This window comes from Glossina fuscipes, unplaced genomic scaffold (assembly GCF_014805625.2).
Source record: "Glossina fuscipes isolate IAEA_lab_2018 unplaced genomic scaffold, Yale_Gfus_2 1, whole genome shotgun sequence".
Taxonomy (NCBI): Eukaryota; Metazoa; Arthropoda; class Insecta; order Diptera; family Glossinidae; genus Glossina; species Glossina fuscipes.
The window spans coordinates 38522049-38541734 of record NW_023998415.1 but is presented as its reverse complement, the minus strand read 5'-3'; the positions used below and the strand labels follow the sequence as shown (position 1 = coordinate 38541734).

At 34.8% G+C, this 19686-nt stretch overlaps 3 protein-coding genes across 3 annotated transcripts; 1 reads left to right on the top strand and 2 right to left on the bottom strand.

Annotated features, from left to right (window-relative positions):
• Window positions 1-1050: 1050 nt before the first annotated feature.
• LOC119632677 (Golgi reassembly-stacking protein 2) lies at window positions 1051-5273 on the bottom strand. Its single transcript, XM_038025704.1, has 2 exons — window positions 5013-5273; window positions 1051-4958 (listed from the first exon to the last, which is right to left on the bottom strand). The coding sequence occupies exons 1-2, from the start codon at window positions 5073-5075 to the stop codon at window positions 3549-3551; spliced, it is 1473 nt and encodes a 490-aa protein (XP_037881632.1). The 5' UTR covers window positions 5076-5273; the 3' UTR covers window positions 1051-3548.
• Window positions 5274-7019: 1746 nt separating this feature from the next.
• On the bottom strand, window positions 7020-8093 carry LOC119632680 (probable prefoldin subunit 6). Its single transcript, XM_038025708.1, has 2 exons — window positions 7673-8093; window positions 7020-7601 (listed from the first exon to the last, which is right to left on the bottom strand). Exons 1-2 carry the CDS (start codon window positions 7743-7745, stop codon window positions 7297-7299), a joined length of 378 nt encoding a protein of 125 aa, XP_037881636.1. The 5' UTR covers window positions 7746-8093; the 3' UTR covers window positions 7020-7296.
• A 6265-nt stretch (window positions 8094-14358) lies between these two features.
• LOC119632675 (26S proteasome non-ATPase regulatory subunit 2) lies at window positions 14359-18910 on the top strand. Its single transcript, XM_038025703.1, has 4 exons — window positions 14359-14456; window positions 14512-15599; window positions 16313-17149; window positions 17206-18910. The coding sequence occupies exons 2-4, from the start codon at window positions 14529-14531 to the stop codon at window positions 18034-18036; spliced, it is 2739 nt and encodes a 912-aa protein (XP_037881631.1). The 5' UTR covers window positions 14359-14456; window positions 14512-14528; the 3' UTR covers window positions 18037-18910.
• Window positions 18911-19686: the final 776 nt, after the last annotated feature.

The following is a 19686-nucleotide window of genomic DNA, read 5'->3' as shown; positions in this document are numbered from 1 at the left end:
AATCGAGCAAAGTTGACTGTTAGATGTAAGACAACTGCGGCTAATACAATTGTGCTCACTTAAGTCTATGATAAAATAGAAGGAATTTTATCTTGATTCCATCTGAGGGCATATTTTTCTTTTTTATACGCATCACCGAAGGATGAGAGATATCTTCATTTTGTGAAGATGTTTGCAACGCCCAGAAGTAAGCATCATATATATATTCTTGATCAGCATCGAATTCTAAATCAATTTAAGCATGTCCGTCTGTCCGTCTGCGTAGTGTCTTTTGTAAATATTCTCCTGGCCGCAAAAGTGAAGCTATCAACTTCAAATTTGGCGGAAACATTGGAAAATCGTGCAGGCAAATTGCCATTGAAAATGTGCCAAATCGGTGGAAGGACACGACCACTGCACCACGTAAACTGAGAATATCTCCCTTTTGCAAAGGGAATGAAAAATTGGTTTTTTTGCTCATTACTCATTAATTATATTAAATAAATGTGCAAAAATTTGAACGCATATTCTATGGACGATGCTGTAGCGCTTGTCCACAAAAGTGGAAAATGGAAATGACCACGCCTACCCAATATTATGATGTATCAAAATATAATTATTTATTCAATACCTTTATAAGGCGCAGAAAAAAACTTCAAAACCCCATAAAGTACATAAATTCTTGGCAAGTTTCAAATTTATCCATCTGTCTATTTGTGCAACTTTGTAGTATTTGTGGTAAACATAGTCCCGTTAGCGAAAATGAAGATATCGTCTACAAATTTGCAAATGAATTTCTAATTGCCCTGAACTTTTCAAAGGACACGCCTATAACGCCCACATGCCTATGTGACAAAAATTTTTATTTTAAAAATAGAAGAAATGAACTGCGCCCACTCCATATTATAGAGAGTCATGCTCTCAGTCTTTTGTTCTTTTACTCCTTTTGTTTATTTTTTTTTCTTCGGTGATGGGTATAATATGTTCGGTCCCGACTGAACTTTCTTTTCTTTTGTTTTTTTTTTCTTGAATTTCTATATGAGTCAAATTGCCGTTGCCGACAGTTCTAGCGTTAATTGAATAGTTGTTGTTGTTCACGATACAAACTGCAGAAGTTCTGCTAAATCTGTTATGCATTAAGAAAACTGGTAAAGTTGCTCTCAATATGTACGTAAACATCGGCAGTTCATTCATATATTACATCAGTTGCTGGGGGATAATATTTCGCTTTGTTTTCCATTTATTATCTTTATGTCGATAAAGTTATGTCCTATTCCCTCACTTGGTTAGGAATTTAGCATCGTTTTATTTTGGGAAAGCTCCCAACTTTTAGCATAAAATATATTTTAAATATCTGACCGTGAATGGGGAAGGGAAGCTTTAGAGATCCTTGAGCTTTCACCTTGAAATTCTGAACTGATTAAACCACGTCGGTCCGTCTGTGTGGTGTATATTGTTAATACTCTCTTGATCGCAAAAATGAAGACATCGATTTCAAGTTTAGCAGAAACATTTGGTAGTCATTGCACGGAGGCTGGCATTAGAAATCGGTCAAACTGGCCAGAGTGCCAAGCTCGTAGCGACGCCTAAACTGAACGTAAATCCGTTTTTTTTCTATCCAAAAATTCATGAGTTTTTGTTGGCTACAATTTCCCAGTTATTTTACGAACGTAAATGCCTACGTAACTTATATAAGGAGTTACAAGTGATTAAATTCTCCTTCTTTTCACTTTTTTGAGATTTTATGCTTAACCATATATAATATAACCATAAGGTAAACAAGACTGAATGGTTAAAACTATTTTGTATATTTTCGGACTATAAGACGTACTTCAAATTGTGAGATGATTTTTTGAAAAATATATTTTAATATTAGTTTCGGATCATAATTTCTATTTATTGTTAACATAAGTCGTTCAGTTCATCTTCATTCTCTATCATCTTCATTATCGTTCGTCCCGTTAATGTCACCGTTCGTCATAGTTTCATCTGAGGTATTGCTATTACTCCTTTCAAATCTCAAATTTAGAGACGATTTAGTGAAAAAATATTTTAATGCTACCTTCGGACCCCATAAGACGCATCCACAATTTGAGCCCATTTTTCGATATACGAAGTTGCGTCTTATAGTCCGAGAAATACGATATATGCGATCTAAAAATACGTTAATTCTAAAATGAATGTGGCGGACACCATGATTTGATCGATGAATTTTTTTCTTAATAATACCAGCGATATTGTTATCAAATAAAAGGGCTAAAAGTATTGAAATTAAATTAATTATGATAGACGTCACGATGTGATAAATTAATTTTTCTTAACATTAGCTTTTATTCAAGTAAGAGGTAAGGAGAGATAAATAATTTATTCCATTAATTTTTTTATGACAATAAGTAAAAAGCATGTAACGCCAAACATTTTAAGGGTGACGGGTATGCGAAACTCGTCCGTAGCCGAATATATCTTTCTTATTTGTGTTATTGCTATGTTGGCATAAATTATTATTGCACATTTCTCTCTTAAATCCGCGAAGAGAGAATATTCACATTTTATTTGATGGCGTTAGCTCTGTCTACATCGGTATTTTTTTTAGTGGAGAAGATTTTTTTTTTCTTTTGTATCCCTTCTCTTTTTTTCTATAACTACTATATTCATAAAAAGAACGAAATCTCTTAATACTTATTGCTACCTTATCGGCGATATTTGATTAGATTATATTAATGATGGCTCACACATTGACTCAACTAAATTTGAAATTTATTCTCTCTGGACAAGTTTTTGGTATTGTCATCATGGATGGACAAAAACACTTCGGTCGGCTACGTCGCAGAAATTGGTTAGGATTATGTATACTTTGATAGATTTAATTTAACTTTGTAGAGGCTATAAAAGCGAAAAATAAAAATAAGTACAAAAAGTTCCTACTCTTATGATTGCTGGCTATATAAACTTTTTAAGATTTTCCTTAACTGGTTAGTCAATTTTTTAGAAAAATCATTATATACTGTAAGACGTACATGCGAGGCATAGTTGCTTCCCAAGGTTTCGTATTGCTCTTGTAATATGAGCTCCTCATACTCCATATGAACGTTAAAGAATCGGCTTAGACAACGGAAGAAAAAATGCGCAAAGTGAAAGACCTGAAGGCAAAATAAAACTTTTTTCGGAATTGGAATGAATGAATGAGAAAATTTAGCGAAATTTGACATATACTTATATATAATTGTCTATTTGGATCATAGTATAAGGCTTTTCCACGCTTATTCTGTCAGATAATTTGTTTCTGCAAAGCCATATACATAATAATGCATAGGTATTTTATATGTTATTCAACGAATTTGATGATTTTTACAAACACACATAAACACATATAATACATTAATATTTATTTTATTTAACCATGCATACGTATACACGGTTTCGTTCTACTTGCAATAAATTTGCTTTTAAAAATAAGAATATAGAAAATAATATATTGTAATCTGCTCTAAATTATACAAAACGAAATGATAATGCTAGAAAGAGAAAGCTTTAGTTTTATGAAACAACTAACGAATGGCGGATAAAGTTTAATTTGAACAGGGAGAAGTAGAAGGGAGCTGCGGAGGAGAAGGTATTGTGGTGGGCGCCACGATAGGACCTACGGAATTTTTTTGTGATTGCTGTTGTTGTTCATAATGCTGAAATATTTGCGGCGACATTGATGTGGTTTGAGTAGGATACAATCCTCCCATCGATGGTTGCACTTGGGGATAAGTGGGTATCGTTTGAGCTGTTGGGTAGGACAGCGCTGCCGGCGAAGACATATATTGCTGCAGACCTGGAGAGAACATTGGAATTGGTGACGACACTTCAGCTCCAATATTTGTTAGAGGCGAAGACATTCTTTGAACGTTGCTTGCAAAATCTGTGTCAGTTTTATTAGCTACTAAAGGGTCTATTACACCAGGTATATAAATATTAGTGGGAGGGGCGATGCTAGTTGTGATTGGTGCGGTATAAACATTGTTAGTTTTTACTGCAGACTGCGTTGTCGACACTAGATTTGCATCTGTCGTTGACTGAACTTCAGGTGTAGTATCATATGGATAGTCTGCTGTTTCATAGTTTGATGGCGTCGGCTCCAGTTCGGGCGCATTATCGCCTTGACTAAAATAAGCTTTGAAAACACTTTCTGTAGCGTTAGTCGCAGCTGCGACGTTAACCTTAGGCGAAGTTCCAGTTGAAACGTTTGCTAAGGCTTCAATAGTTTTGTTCGCAGTACTTGGAGTGAAAGTATTACTCAATGGAGGCACATAAGGTAAGGTCGGCGCTATTACGGACGCAGCTGCCGCATTTGTAGTTACCGATGTTGATTCTGGCTTTGCCGCAGTAATATTAATTGGGGAAATTGTGGTGGATGACTTAGCAAGAGTCACATTACCTGCTTGAACTGGAATGCGATGTAAATACCCGTAACCAATGCCACAACCCAATGCCCCCTCCCCACCCCACTGTGAATTGGGTGTAATTGTTACTTCACGACATGCATCATCATCTATATTGTACAAATAGATTTTTAAAAGTTGCTGCTCGTGAGTCTCAATCAAAGTAAACAAGTCATCATTTTCATGGCGTATAGCATCAGCACCAATCACGTAATCAGAGTAAGCTCTGAGACCAGCTTCTTCAGCTGGGGAATTTGGATGAACCTCTAGGATATGCCAAACATTCTCGTTAGCTCCTTCAAATGAACAAAAGCGTATGCTAACCCCCAAGAGACCTTGACCTCCCCAACCGCTACTGGGAGTTAAGATAACTTCTCGAACTGTCTGAGTTTTACTGGAATAGACAGTAACTCGCACTGGTTTATCCACATGTTGTTTAAGTAATTCTTTCAGCATATCGTTATCTTGATCCAACCTGGTACCAGCAATAGCTACTATAAAATCGAAAAATGCTTCTAAGCCTGCCTTTTGGCCAGGGGAATTGTCTTGAACCTGTGAATTATTTATATTACATAGAAAAGTCTTAATCTTTACACTGTTTTATACCCTTAAGACGTGGTAGCCTTCAGTTCCACCGCCGGGTATTTCGATACTATGACTGGAACCCATTTTTTTCTGATTACGATATTAAAATGTGAATAATTCTTTTAAATAAACTTCGTGCTGAATGTTATAAATAGTTACACCAGCCCGTTCTTATTTTCTGAAATAATGATTTTAGATATTTTTTTAATCCTTAGGAAAAAACTCTTAAGAATTGCGTGGCACTAAATAATAAGCAGTGATATCAATGCTCTGATATTGAATCATGAAAGAAGAAAAAAATCATTGAACGTTTTTGGTTGACAAAACAGATATGTTAACAATAATATTTACTGTTCTTTGAGACATAATCGTTGAAAATTTTGAAATAGTAAACAAACATATAGAATATCTTTAGTAACTCGTTTCATTAATTATTTTATTCTCCAGATCTATAGAATATGCCAAATATTCTTGTTGTGTACTTTAAACAATCAAAAAAAATTCTTTACGTTTGCTCTGTCTTACGTTGTAAAGGCGTTGAAGGTTTTGAATGTGTTTTAACCATCGCCTGGCATATTAATACTGTTCTGGACAGCACATTTTTTTTGAATATTATTTTAAAATATCAATAATTCTACGTGGGGGCCGTTATACACAGTTAGACAAGTCTTTTTTTATATTCTCAAATAATTGCTGTAGCCATTTACATAATTCTTGAGCAAAAATACAAAGCAGTTATATATATACTTTGATATAAAATAAAAGTATATGGATGTATATACATATTTTTTGATAAAAAAAGACATATTAACATTAATGTCTGTTGTGCTTTGAAATATCGTCGTTAAATCCTTATTAAATGAAACTGAATTGGTTATGTCAGAGAATCAAATAACAAAAGTGCTTACGAAATTCTCCAAAATTAAAGATAATACATATTTTAGGGATTTTTAGTACTTCTGTTATTATCAACGTAGCAGCGCTGATAATTAGCGGCTTTTTTACTGCTGATTTCTCCATTTGCATTCTAGGCAAAAATTCTATTAGGGTGCGTTGATGTGTATTAAATATTAAAAAAGCAAAGGCCTATACAATTCTGTGCCTGCAAGTAAATATTTGCTATGGTATAAAAATAACAAACGTGAGCAAAAGTAATTTGTTTTAATTTCATCGTTTATATCAACCCATATTGGAAATTTAAAAAATTTTATATTCGTCATATGCTTTAATAAATTTTAGAGCAGATTTTCTACAAAAATATGAAAAATTTTTTCATAATTAAAAGGTTCGCATGTATTTAACATATTTATCACATTTTATGCAATTGTCCATATCCCACTTGAGTTGTTGTACAACGTGCGTTTCGTACATATATATGCCACGCGCATGGACCTTTAATGTTAAAAAATTTTCCAAGTGCTTTTGTTATTTAATAGTTTATAATTGTATGTATTATTACTAATTTTCCAAAAACGGCTACAGTAAGCGCATATAAGCTTTGTCCTATTATTTACGTGTTTACCTGTTTTGCGGCGGAAATAATGCATTGATGAGAATTTTTTATTTTTGTTTTTTATATATCATATTGATAACTGATTAATAATTGATTAGAATTGTTGTATTTAAAAATGCAACTATTCAATGTTAATGCACAATGCAAACATGGTGCTCAAAAAATTTTATACAATTAAATTTCTAAAAGTGCGAGAAGCAATCCTTCTCGAGGCAGAACTTATATCCGACTGAGTATTTGATCAATTCGCATAATTTGGAAAATGTGGATTCACTTATTGGTTTAAGGGTGCTGGGCTCTATTAATAAACTTAGTTCAATACTTGGCTTTAATAAACGGTAGTCCCGAGAGTTTGACGACCAACATGTCACGTGGCGCTTCATCGCACAAGAATAGATTTTGCACTCCAATGAGTCGTGCTGAATTATGTACATTGTAAAAATGAAATGTTTAGGATAAAAATTTTTGAAAATGTTTCTTCTTGTAATGTAAACATTTATTATGTCCGGAAGGCATTTTTTCGATATTTTTATGTTGTCCCTTTCCATCGCATAAAATATATTTTGTTTACTGTTGCGAAAAATTATTTGTACCTGAATGTGAAATTTTTGGATATCTTTTTGCGATTCTTATCTGCTATCAACTGAAGAAATCCTCAAAAGGTAACAAACAATTTTTTAAAACATATTCAATTATTAGTTATTGAGGTTATGTGGTTAGACAAGGTTCTTTATAGATTTTTAATTAAATGATTCTATAAATGGATTGAACATTTCCTTCTATTACTTTACATTATTTCATGGCTGCCACAACTTGATATTGTTGTTGTAGTTTTTGTACTGCTTCCCGATGTTTAACCATATCTTTTTCTAAACCTTCTAGCGTTTCGTTGAATCTTTTAAGTTCCTTCGAGATGTATTCAATTCGTTTGCCCACGTTTTGACGCGACTCTTCTAAATCTTGTTTCACCAATGCCGGCCCATAAAGTTTATAAACCTTATTTTCTGGACCCAGCAGTTTTAATTCTTCGAAGACGATTTTGTTTTCATTCAACTGTCCTTCTAGAATGGTGCGCTGTTTCATTAGTTTGCCAAATGCTGCAGGTTTAAGAAGAAATAGGACAATAATAAAATAGATGTTGTAAAAAAAAATTTACAAGAGTCCTTACATTTCTGTAAGTTTTGATAGGCTTCTAATTCCGATTGTAGCTTTTTCACTAAAGTTGCACTATTTTTCTCCATTTTTTTGAATAGTTAAACTAAATTTATTTAATGTTCTCTCATATGCAGCCAAACAAAGGAACAAATTTTTTTAGACTACATACAAGGTTGTTAACATGTGTAGTATTTTGTGAAATGCAAGCCATACATAAGTATAACAGAGTGTATTGTTTCGATTAATAAGACAATCAGATGATGTTCGCAGTGACTTCAATAAATTTGATTTTAACACAGAAAACAAATTTTACATGAAAATTAGAACGTTTTTTTTTAACGTTGCTTCAGAATTAATATTTGATTAAAAATGTAACAAGAAACGAAGTTCCTGCAATGTTCTATTGTTTCGTTAAATAAATATCAACCCAAAAAGCTTCAACTCTTTTTTATATAAATTTTTACTTGTTATATATTAGTTTGGGGAAAAAGAAATCCATTATTTTTATATGAACTTCAGGACTTTATTTAACATGCTTCGGATTGTCCGATTTGGGTCAAATATGCACCGTTTTGTTGTACGATTTGTTGCCACTTTAAAGGTAACTTCAAAATACCTCTCTCATAGAAGTCCTGGTCTCTATTTGCAAAAAACTCTAGTAGTCGATTTTCACTATCCTCCCTAGATTCCAATTTTTTATCATTAAAGAAATTTTGCAATGCAAGAAAAAGATGATAATCGCTTGGTGCCAAGTCCGGACTGTATGGCGGATGCATTAAAACTTCCCAACCAAGCTCCCGAAGTTTCTGGCGAGTCACTGTAGATGTGTGTGGCTTAGCGTTGTCCTGGTGGAACACGACACCTCTCCTGTTGCCCAATTCTGGCCGTTTCTGGCCAATCGCTATCTTCAAACGGTCCAGTTGTTCACAGTAGAGATCACAATTTAGCGTTTGGCCATATGGAATCAACTCATAATAAATAATCCCCTTCCAGTCCCACCAAATGCATAGCAAAACCTTCCTGGCCGTTTGAGCTGCTTCATCGCTCTTTGAACACGATCGCTTTCGCACAGGGTTATCGTATGTGATCCATTTCTCATCTCCAGTCACCATCCGTTTAAGAAATGGGTCTATCTCATTCTGTTTGGCCAAGGCTTCGCAGATGGAAATTCGATCCATCATGTTTTTTTCTGTTAATTGGTGTGGCACCCAAACACCGAGCGTCTTTTTGAATCCAGCTTTGTGTAAATGGTTTAAAACTGTTTTATGGTCGATTTTTAGCTCCTGGGCGATGTTACGACTGCTAACATGCCGGTCAACTTCGATCATTTCTCCGATTTTATCGACATTTTCGACGACCGGCCTACCTGTGCGAGGTGCATCTTTAACATCAAAAATTCCTGAACGGAATCTACGAAACCAAAATTGCACATAATTGGCTGTTACAGTATCGGAACCATAAACACCATTCACAATTTTAGCCGCCTGGCTTGCATTTTCGCCTTTGTCAAAGAAAAACTGTAAAATGTACCGAATTTTCTCTTTGTTCACTTCCATTTTTAACACGCTGTAACTCACAACTGAATGCACCAAACAAAAAACAGCAAAAGATTTTTTTTTACTACGAAATGTCACCTTTCCAACAAGCATAAATCTGAAATTGTTTGATCGATATTTTACGAGAAATGTATCAGTGCAGCCATCTACCGAAAAAATAATGGATTTCTTTTTCCCCTCCTTTTTTTTATCAGCTGCGCTAATATTCCCACAAATTAAGCAAATGGGCTGCCACAATGAAGCGCCATTTTTGGTTTCGGATTAAAATTTCTCAAGTTGCGACGCAATGTGCTACCATAATGTTTTACAGGAAAATGTAACAAAAACCTATCGCTTCATATCATATTTGTGTAATTATAAAGAATACATATATTAAATATAGTTTTGTGTATTAATTCGGAAATTACCATTTATCATTGTCCAATAAAGCAATTCAATACATATATATTACAACTTTAAAATGAATGGTCTCTATTACTTGTTTTTCATTCATACAAAATAATGAATGCTATAAATGCAAATCAATATCAAAACAAATGTAGATAAGTGTAAGGTAAACATAAATTAGATAAATGACTTTAAAGTGAGAAAGAAACGATCATTATTCTTTCTTCTTTGCTTTTTTCCGTCTGCTTATAAATTTATGGGAATTGACATTTAGAATATCGAATGTACATTTTTTTTTTTTTGTTATGTCTTCTTAGTTTGGATAGGTTTGGCTCATGGCGCATGGTTTTTTGGGAGGTGCGTTTCCAGGATATTTATCAATAAATAAAAGACTTGGAGCTTCGTGTTTTTGTTATATAATTATTTGTTTATTATTATTTTCCGGAATTATCGATAAACAATTACGGTTGTAAATTTATATGGAAAGGACAGTAAACCAACACAGCGATGTGGTGACTCGTAAACCTATTATTATTATTAACAATTTACTTCTGTCGGATTTTGCCTTATGATGCCAAGTATTTCCGCGTTCCGCGCATACTACGGTTTTGCAAGAGCATACGACAAGCAAACTTATGGGTCAACAGGGTCAGTTATTAGTCTTTAATGTTTCCTCAGCCAATTTTCTTATGCCTAACAAAGAGTCATTCGTGGACAATGGCTAAGAGAACCCCTAAATCTAATAATGCTTCAGTTGTTCATGGACAGCTGTTAAGCGAAGCTATCCCCTATTTACACAACCGAAACAAAAAAAACAATTAACAACTCCCCGCTTCGATTGCCGTAGCACAACTGGACGATCGAGTGTGTTGTACAACGCGCTTTTGTAGCTGCCATCGCTGTCGGTCTATAGTTACAACATGTTTTAAAGCTATACTCGTGTCTGCTACAAGCTGGTACGTCTATTATCTTATATATGTATTATAATATGCGTACTGACTAATATAAGAATATGCTTATTGATTGCTTATTTATTGCTGCAATTTAGTTTGTCCATAATTTTAGTGAGGTCAATGAGTGCATACATTTACTGAGAGCTCAGTTCATGTTATACATATGCAAGCTGTGAATGTCTATAGGTAAGGCAAACCGGTTTTAACAATCCCAGAGTATAAGTACGAACATGAATGTGTGGGCAATACGCGATTTTTTCTAGAAATGTACTTATATAAATTGGTGTAAGCATAAGAATTATTCAACGTATATTTTTCTGCTTAAATGTGTAAGCATTAACGAGAGCAAGTGCATGTTTAAACACGTTGCCAGGTATAAGAAAATGATCATATATAATTTAGCAATCCGCATGCTTCGGATAAGTAAAAAAAACCATGTCAATTTATAACAGTTCAGCGGTAAATGACAAAAATAATTTAACATGTTGCTTTAACGTACAGACATAAATGCTAATAATTCAATGTGTTTATAAAATATCTGAGAGCATACACATTGATATTTCAACAAAACGTATATACACATAATGTTTTTCTCAATAGCATGCATGTTGCTATGAGATTGGGTGCATGTTCATAAATATGTTTACAATGCGTAAAAGCAAAAGAAAAAAAATTGGTAAAAGTACCATTTTTTTTAAATATCGAGTTAAATGACATAACTTCTTTTCATGCTCGTTCATTGAAGAGGAGAACAATGGCAACCGCGACGCATAAGAAAGTATCACCGTGAGACACGTGAGAAAAGCTTTGCGGGATTCGTCCGATCCCCTAACGCTTTCTCAAAATGAGTAAATTATTGTTTGCAAACGACGTATAAATATATGTTATATCGTTGTATGTAGATTTATGCAAAAGTTTCGCGTTTCCAACGTTTTTCAAAAAATTGGTATGAGTGGTGGTAAGACGAATACATATATACTGGTGGTGTTGCACTTAGCCACGACTTTAGAGTTGCTTGCTTCAGGACGCACGTTTCTCGCGTTGTATCTGAGGTGTCACAAGAGTTGGAAACAAACGTGGACACGAAGATTATGTTTTACCAAAAATTGAGTATTTCAGGCGGTAAATAGTTGAACATTTTGTTTTTCAGTAAACGATCATTATAATATTTATGCTATTTATTACAGCAATTGGATGTGTCCATGGAATGAGCATATTCTTTTCAGATCAAAAAAAAATTAAACAATTTTCTTTAATCGAAAAGGAAAATACAGCGTAATCGGGATAGTAGTAAATGATTTGAATATTTGTTTATTATTGTATTACCAATTTCTTTTTATTTACATAAATACAAGCATTTCTTTCTAGATTTGCGACCATGCAATGAAAATCATATCAGTTAATTTCAAATTTCGCGGGTTTTCCCATGATTTCAATGAATATTTATAAAATGTTTTTGTTTCAGCATAGCAACACGTTACCTTTGTAGTTATAAAACGGACCCAAAATTAGGAGGCCACATAATATTAATGTGCTTTGCGCCTATGCAGGATGGAAGATTTCAAATATTTTCAGAATTATCAGCGACACCTTCCCACTCTAACTAGTTCGCCGAAGACAAGTAAACCGAAGGTACAACATTTCATAAGAACCGTGCAGTGTCTTAAATAATGTATTGCACTGTAGAAGGCTTCCGTTTTAAAAGTAATGATAAGCATCTGACATTTACTCCATGAACCAAATGCCTGCAAACAACGCAAGGTAAACGTTGTATTAAACTAAAGTTATAATATATGAGAAACTTATAGCAATGTTAAGAAGAATGTGCACTTGGCAGGCGTAGATGCTGTATGCGATAATTTCGCTAACATTTTCTCCATGAACTTTAAAAGAACGTCAGATATTTCAAGATTCCTTCGAACATTCACCTTAAACTGGGTCCCGCTTGTCTCCTTAACTTCTTACGAAAATAGATTGCTCTTGCTAGCCTTGCCGTCACTTGCAAAATGCAGATTCATCTTCGCTGTTTTCTTCTTAATTAAGTTAATAAACGATTCTATCGATTCGTCGACATTATTTGGAGAGATAAACTCCAATGTCCTGAACCGTTTCTCTATGAACTTTAAGGACTTGAAGCTTACTCAACATCAATAGCGAGCTTTTCAATCTTTTTAGAGTCCTTTGCAAAAGTCTAAATGATACCTACAATTTACAGTCTGATTTATTGAAAACTATCAAATCAAGTTTCCTAAATACGCGCGCTTTGCGTATGTCGCATCTAGATTAGCTTCCATTCTTGATATCTTCATAGTATTCGAAAATTGCACTACATTTTTTCACTATAATAGTTTGCCAAACTTTTGCCAATGGCTTAGGGGTTCACCATTAACAAGAATTTATGTCAGTTATGGGTGTTTCTCTGTGCTAGATGTGCATATAAGTTTTTTTTCTTTTTGTATTAATTTACACATAAGTTTTGTTCTTTTTATTTTCTTATTTTTTCTTTATGTTTCTTTAAATAATTTTTACGCGTTGGCATAAGATTTTTTTCTAAGAGCCAATTAAATTCGTCTGTTAATTTATTAGCTGAATTCCATGTGTAAAAAAAATTAAACGAAAAAAAATTTTGTTCGACGTCAATATAATAAATATGGTTGAAGACGGTCACAAATAACCTATCGCTGACTTTTACTTTCAAAAGACGTTTCTTAAAGAAACTTCATTAATTTTGCACGTTCACGTAGACAAACGCCAATCGCATGAGCAACGCACGAAAACATTGTGCTTAGCATTTTTCTATTTGTTTTATTTGGTTATGCACATACAAAACGATATGGGGATGCCACAATTAAGCTTGGCTTATATTATAGAGTTGGGGGAGGCATTTAAATTATAAATATTTCTTAAAATTGGAAATAAATTTTGTTTATAAATGTTTGTATGTATAATTCACATATACATAGTCTGATATCACAAGTATTTGGTTGTCATGACTGATAGGGATGTCGCTTTCGATAAACATGTTGACTACGTATCTGGAAGAATTTGAAGTACCGCCAGGGAGATCAATTCGACAAATATGTATTTACCTCTGCATATCAGGTGGAAATTAGCGTATTATCTTCTTATGCCACATATTATATATTATCTGGGGATTGTTTCTTTCGCTCCTGCAGCTATCTTTAAAATGTTTCCACTGATGAATAATGTTGTTATGAGGTTCGTATATAATGTTAAAAGGAGGGTTCACATCTCGTATGTCCTAAAGTTTCTTCGCTCTTCTTTCAATGGTAACATGAATTATCGCAGTTTGATTATGTTCCACAGTTCGATAGAGAGTGGTGCTCACTTGATGAACTTTATACGGTGTGCGTTAAATGTTTCTGGCCTTTGGGGCTTGTACTGTACGTTAAGAAATAAATAAAAATAAAAGTTTCGCGTATATTTCGACGTATTGGGGACACATTCGATTTCATATAAATCATGTGTATAATATCATGTACATAATATGTACATAATATATATGTAAATTTTTATAAATTACATTTATCTCTCACATTATGAAAAACTTGTAATTTAAATACTCCGTTAGCCCTGGAAATATAAGCAAAGCTCCATATATTACTTGCAAATTTTCATACACATTCGTAAAAACTTGAACAATTTTTCGGGATGCGCGGCTTCGTTGCGTTTGCTCACATTGCTTTCATTCCCATACCCAAAAGAAAAACGAAGCTTTATTGTGTCCTTCCCCACACTGACATTACTCCGTAAGTTTTTTACGACAAACGCTTTAATGGCAACACGTCGATCATTGACAGGAAAAAACGCAAAGTAATTATTGAAGAGGAAAAAGCCGAAAGTTCTGCGAGAAAATTTAATATTTTTTTAAGCACATAAGGTAATTTTAAAGAGTTTCATAAGTAGAAAAAGTCAATGATTAATATGATTTCCAGACAACATTATAAACGCAATGCCTAGTGGAAGTACAAAAATGGTAAAGAAACTCACACCCTCTGAGGATGAGAAAAAAGAACAGGCACAGTCTGATTTAAAAAAAGAGCCCGTAAAAGAAGATAAGGAACAAGAGCTTTCTGATGAAGATCAACAATTGCAAGAAGAATTGGATTTGTTGGTGCAAGTTTTGCAGGAATCGGATGTTACCTTGTATATGTCCTCTTTGGAAATGATGGCAAAACTAATCAGAGCTTCGACAACATCAATGACGTCAGTGCCAAAACCTTTAAAGTTCATGCGTCCCCATTATGAAACAATGAAGACTTTGTATAAAAGAATGCCAGATGAGAAGACACGCCACATGTGTGCTGACATTATATCCGTTTTGTCTATGACCATGGGCAGTGGCAAAGATTGCTTGGCTTATCGTTTCTTGTGCGATAGATCACTAAAAATCGGTGACTGGGGTCATGAATACGTTCGACATTTGTCTGGAGAAATAGCCTCTCATTATTTGGAAACTTCGGGTGAGTTTCAGACCCAACTCATAGAACTTGTAAAGCAAATTATACCCTACAATATGGAACACAACGCTGAGGCCGACGCCTGCGATTTATTAATAGAAATCGATCATTTGCATTTATTGCAAGATTACGTAGATGAATCTGCCTATCCAAGGGTTTGCTTATATTTGCAGTCATGTTATCCATATGTTCCAGAGCCGGATAATACAATAATTTTAGAGACGGCTTTGCAGTTGTCGATTAAATTTAGTCAATACACACAAGCTATGCGCTTGGCTTTAATGCTTAATAATGTGGATAAAATTACTGAAATATTTAAAGAGCCTAAAGATGCAGCTGTTCAAAAACAGTTGGCTTTTATGTTGGCACGACAGCAAATATGTTTGGAATTGGATGAATCCTTTCCAGATTATGACGATCTCGTTGAAATCATGTCAAATGCTAACTTAAATAAACATTTTCTAAATTTGGGACGCGAGTTAGATATAATGGAACCTAAGACTCCTGAAGATATCTACAAATCCCATTTGGATAACGCCCGAACACGTTTTGCGTCCATACAGGTAAGTTAAAAACTAAAAAAGTGCTACGGTATGGTTTTGACCATCAAACTAAAAGGAAAAAAGAAAACAACACAAACAACCAATTAAATATACATATATATATTTATGTTTACACGCATGTACTTTAAAACGGATTTTTGTACAATTTGGTAATTCCTGAAAAATTTCATAGTATTTTTACGGTATTTAACTACGCTCCCTTATACTCCTTGAAATTGACATAGAAGATTTGTCGAAAGTTTTTAAGGTATGCCAAGTTTTTTTTGGAGAGTGCATATGTATGCAAATTTTTACAGACACTTATTTAATTGAAAGAAGGCACTTACCTGTTGGCCGAGATTCATTTATGTAACGATTAGTTTAGGGGCTACAGTATAGCCGCGATTATTGAGTCAGCGTACCCGGGATCATTCCTCTGTACGGTAAACCGTATTATACTTAGATTAATCGAGGAGTGCTCGATGTGGTAAACGCGTAAACAGTTACCGATCGGGTTCACACCTCCCATTGTGCGGCCGCTCTCCTTATCTCTCTCTATGTCTGTCTCTATCTTTTTGCGCACGAGGTGAGGTAGAAGGCATATTTAGAGTGGCGGTCACACAGAAGAAGAGAAAATGTATGGTTGAAATAATACTATTTCCTATATCCTACACACGGGCTTATTTGTTTATAAACTATTGTTTTCTTTTTTATACGCCCAAATTTTCTTTCAGGTTGATTCAGCGAAACAAAATTTGGCCGCAAGTTTTGTTAACGGTTTTGTTAATGCTGGCTTCGGGGTAGATAAATTGCTATCTGAGGATGGAAATAAATGGTTATATAAAAACAAGGAACATGGGATGTTATCAGCTACAGCTTCACTTGGCCTCATTCTGCTCTGGGATGTTGATGGCGGTCTAACTATGATTGATAAGTATTTGTATTCCACTGAGGACTACATCAAGTCGGGTGCTTTGCTTGCTTGTGGCATAGTCAATTGTGGTATACGCAATGAAGTTGATCCTGCGCATGCTTTGCTCTCGGATTACATTGACAATCAAAACACTTCAATGCGTATCGGAGCTATTTTGGGTTTGGGTATTGCTTACGCCGGATCTGATCGATCTATTGTCATCGAAACTCTTAAATCGGTATTCGCGTCTAATGGTAAAACACCACCCAGTGTAGAAATAATGGGCATTACAGCACTGTCCCTGGGTCTGATTGGAGTGGGTACTTGTAACGCAGAAATAACAGAGGTTTTGTTGCAAACCATTATGTTTCTGACGAAAACCGATTTAAAAGATACCTTCACACGATTCCTATTTCTGGGTCTGGGACTACTTTATTTGGGCCGTCAGAAGGCCACCGAAGCAGTTATGCTTACCTTGGAAGTATTAGATGAACCCTATAAATCAATGGCCATCACCATGGTAGACATATGTGCCTACGCCGGTACTGGAAATGTCCTGAAAATTCAACAGCTTTTACATATTTGCTCTGATCACTATGAAACTAGCAATTCCGATAGTGATAGTGATAAAAATAAGAAAGATAAAAACAAGGAGAAGGTAGATACTGACCAATTTTACTTTTTTAAATAGTAAGTGATATATAATTTTTACAGCAAGATAAGGGTGAAAAGGAAAAGGAGAAAGAAAAGGATCTATCCTCTACGCAGGCTATTGCCGTTCTGGGCATTGCTTTGATAGTCATGGGCGAAGATATTGGTGCAGAGATGGCCTTCCGTTCATTTGGTAATCTACTGCGTTATTGCGAACCATGTATACGTCGAGCTGTGCCCTTGGCTTTAGGTTTGATCTCAGCTTCAAATCCTAAATTAAATATCCTGGATGCATTGAGTAAATTCTCTCATGATAGCGATGCCGAAGTAGCTCACAATGCCATCTTCGCCATGGGACTGGTCGGTGCTGGGACCAATAACGCACGATTAGCTGCTATGTTGCGTCAATTAGCGCAATACCATTCGAAAGATCCAAGCAATTTGTTTATGGTGCGCATTGCTCAGAGCTTGACTCATTTAGGTAAAGGCACTCTAACGTTAAGCCCCTATCATAGTGATAGGCAACTTATGAATCCTATGGCTGTTGCTGGCTTATTGGCAACTTTAGTTTCCTTATTAGATGTCAAGAATTTGATTTTGGGTCGCTCTCACTATTTGCTCTATTGCCTAGTGCCTGCCATGCAGGCTCGCATGCTAATCACTTTCGATGAAGAGCTCAATCAACTACAGGTGCCAGTACGCGTTGGTATGGCCATAGATGTTGTAGGTCAGGCTGGTAAGCCGAAAACGATAACTGGATTCCAAACACATACTACGCCTGTGTTATTGGCGATGGGTGAACGAGCCGAATTGGCCACCGACGAATATATCTCATTGACTCCTGTTATGGAAGGTTTTGTCATATTAAAGAAAAATCCAAATTATGTAAAGTGAATACGAAAAAGAAATCCATGCAAGAGAAATTTTCACCGTTAAGTTTATAACAGATTAACAAATAAGTGCTTGTGTTCTATATCTGTCGATGCAAAAAAAAAAAAAAGAAAAAAACCTTACATATAAAGTACTAAAAAGAATTACGCGTTATTTTAATGAATTTATTGCTTTGCTGAGTGTATTTAAAAATTCTCGGTAGTTTCTCTGTAATTATAAGTATGGGTATCATTACTTGATAAATAGGTTTAATTATCTGGCGAATAAGATGGATTAGATGTTTACTATAAGTGTTATGGTCGGTATACCTGCCTTTGTGCAGAGAGGCTGCAATGCATGAAACTAAATTAAATCACGTTAACACGTAACGTTTTAGGTATGTCGGTGTGTCCGCCTATGGCAGTCTGAATTACAACCATCAAATTTTGTCTGAAATGAATTATTTTACCTTACATGCACGTCTTTACTCTTTCCGTTAACCGAATTTCATTGGTTAATATACTTGGAATATATTTAGAAAAAATTTCTTTGTAATAGATTTTCATACCATCATCGAAGGATGAGGAATATATTTATTTTGTCAAAACGCGTGTGACTACCAAAAGTGAGCTTTAAATGCCTATTAAAATATATACCTTCTTGACCAGTAACTAATTTGACAAGCACCTAAGCGCGCTCGTTTGTCCATCTATCGGTCTACCCAACTGTTTCTTATCTGAGGTAAACTGTGTTCTGTTCATAAAACTGAAGATGTCGTCTTCCAACCTGAGAAAGAATTTGAAAATGGCCCAAACTGGTCAAAAGACACCTCTACAGTGCAACAAAAACTGAAAACACTTTTCTAGCCGTATTTCCTTGCTGGACACTCACAAAAAAATACAAGGTATATATTTCCAATTTTTTTCGACAAAAGTAAAAAAAAAAAATGATATCCGCCATATCCGTCCCATGTTATAGAGTATGAAAATTAATTTTTTTGTTTGCAAAAAACTTATATGGGATTTTCCTTAAGGTTTGAGCAACATTAACAACTATGTACAGATTCAAAGTTCAACTCCGTCCGGCGATGGATTTTCCAAAAAAAAAAAAAAAAAAACGCACCGCAATTGTTCAAAAAAGAAAAAAAACGGGATTTCTCCCGGTATTTGAAAATATCTTTCAATATTACAGCCCTTTGGTCCATCATCTTAACTCAACATCCAAGCAGAGAAAAAAATATTACAGCTTTTAGAAGATCGCGTAAGAATGCCTTTTAGATGGAGAAAAGTAGAAAAGGCTCCGGGAGTCGTAACGAACAAAATGGAAATATCAAATTCTATAAAAAAAAAGACTCGTTAATAGCGAATAAGAAACAAAAGCTTTTGGATGCCACATTTTATATGTCCCCTCTTTGGAAATGATGGCGAAGGTGATTAGGGCCTCGATCACGTCGATGACGTCAGTATCGAAACCATTGACATTCAGGTCCTCATCATGAAACCATAGAAATTTTATGTTAACGAATGGCAGAAAAAAAGGACACGCCATAGGTGCGCATATTACATCGGTCTTGTCAATGACCATGAGCAGTGGCGACAATTCATTGAAAATCGGTGATTGGGGTCATGAGCATTTGTATCGTTTGTCTGGGAAACATCCACGGAATCGAAAGTT

Coding starts and splice junctions, on each gene's coding strand:
- LOC119632680 (XM_038025708.1), bottom strand. CDS start 7,745: ATGGAGAAAAATAGTGCAACTTTAGTGAAAAAGCTACAATCGGAATTA. Junction 7,602..7,672: donor CTATCAAAACTTACAGAAAT/GTAAGGACTCTT, acceptor TTAAACCTGCAG/CATTTGGCAAACTAATGAAA.
- LOC119632677 (XM_038025704.1), bottom strand. CDS start 5,075: ATGGGTTCCAGTCATAGTATCGAAATACCCGGCGGTGGAACTGAAGGC. Junction 4,959..5,012: donor AAGGCTACCACGTCTTAAGG/GTATAAAACAGT, acceptor AATAATTCACAG/GTTCAAGACAATTCCCCTGG.
- LOC119632675 (XM_038025703.1), top strand. CDS start 14,529: ATGCCTAGTGGAAGTACAAAAATGGTAAAGAAACTCACACCCTCTGAG. Junction 15,600..16,312: donor CACGTTTTGCGTCCATACAG/GTAAGTTAAAAA, acceptor ATTTTCTTTCAG/GTTGATTCAGCGAAACAAAA. Junction 17,150..17,205: donor AAGATAAAAACAAGGAGAAG/GTAGATACTGAC, acceptor TAATTTTTACAG/CAAGATAAGGGTGAAAAGGA.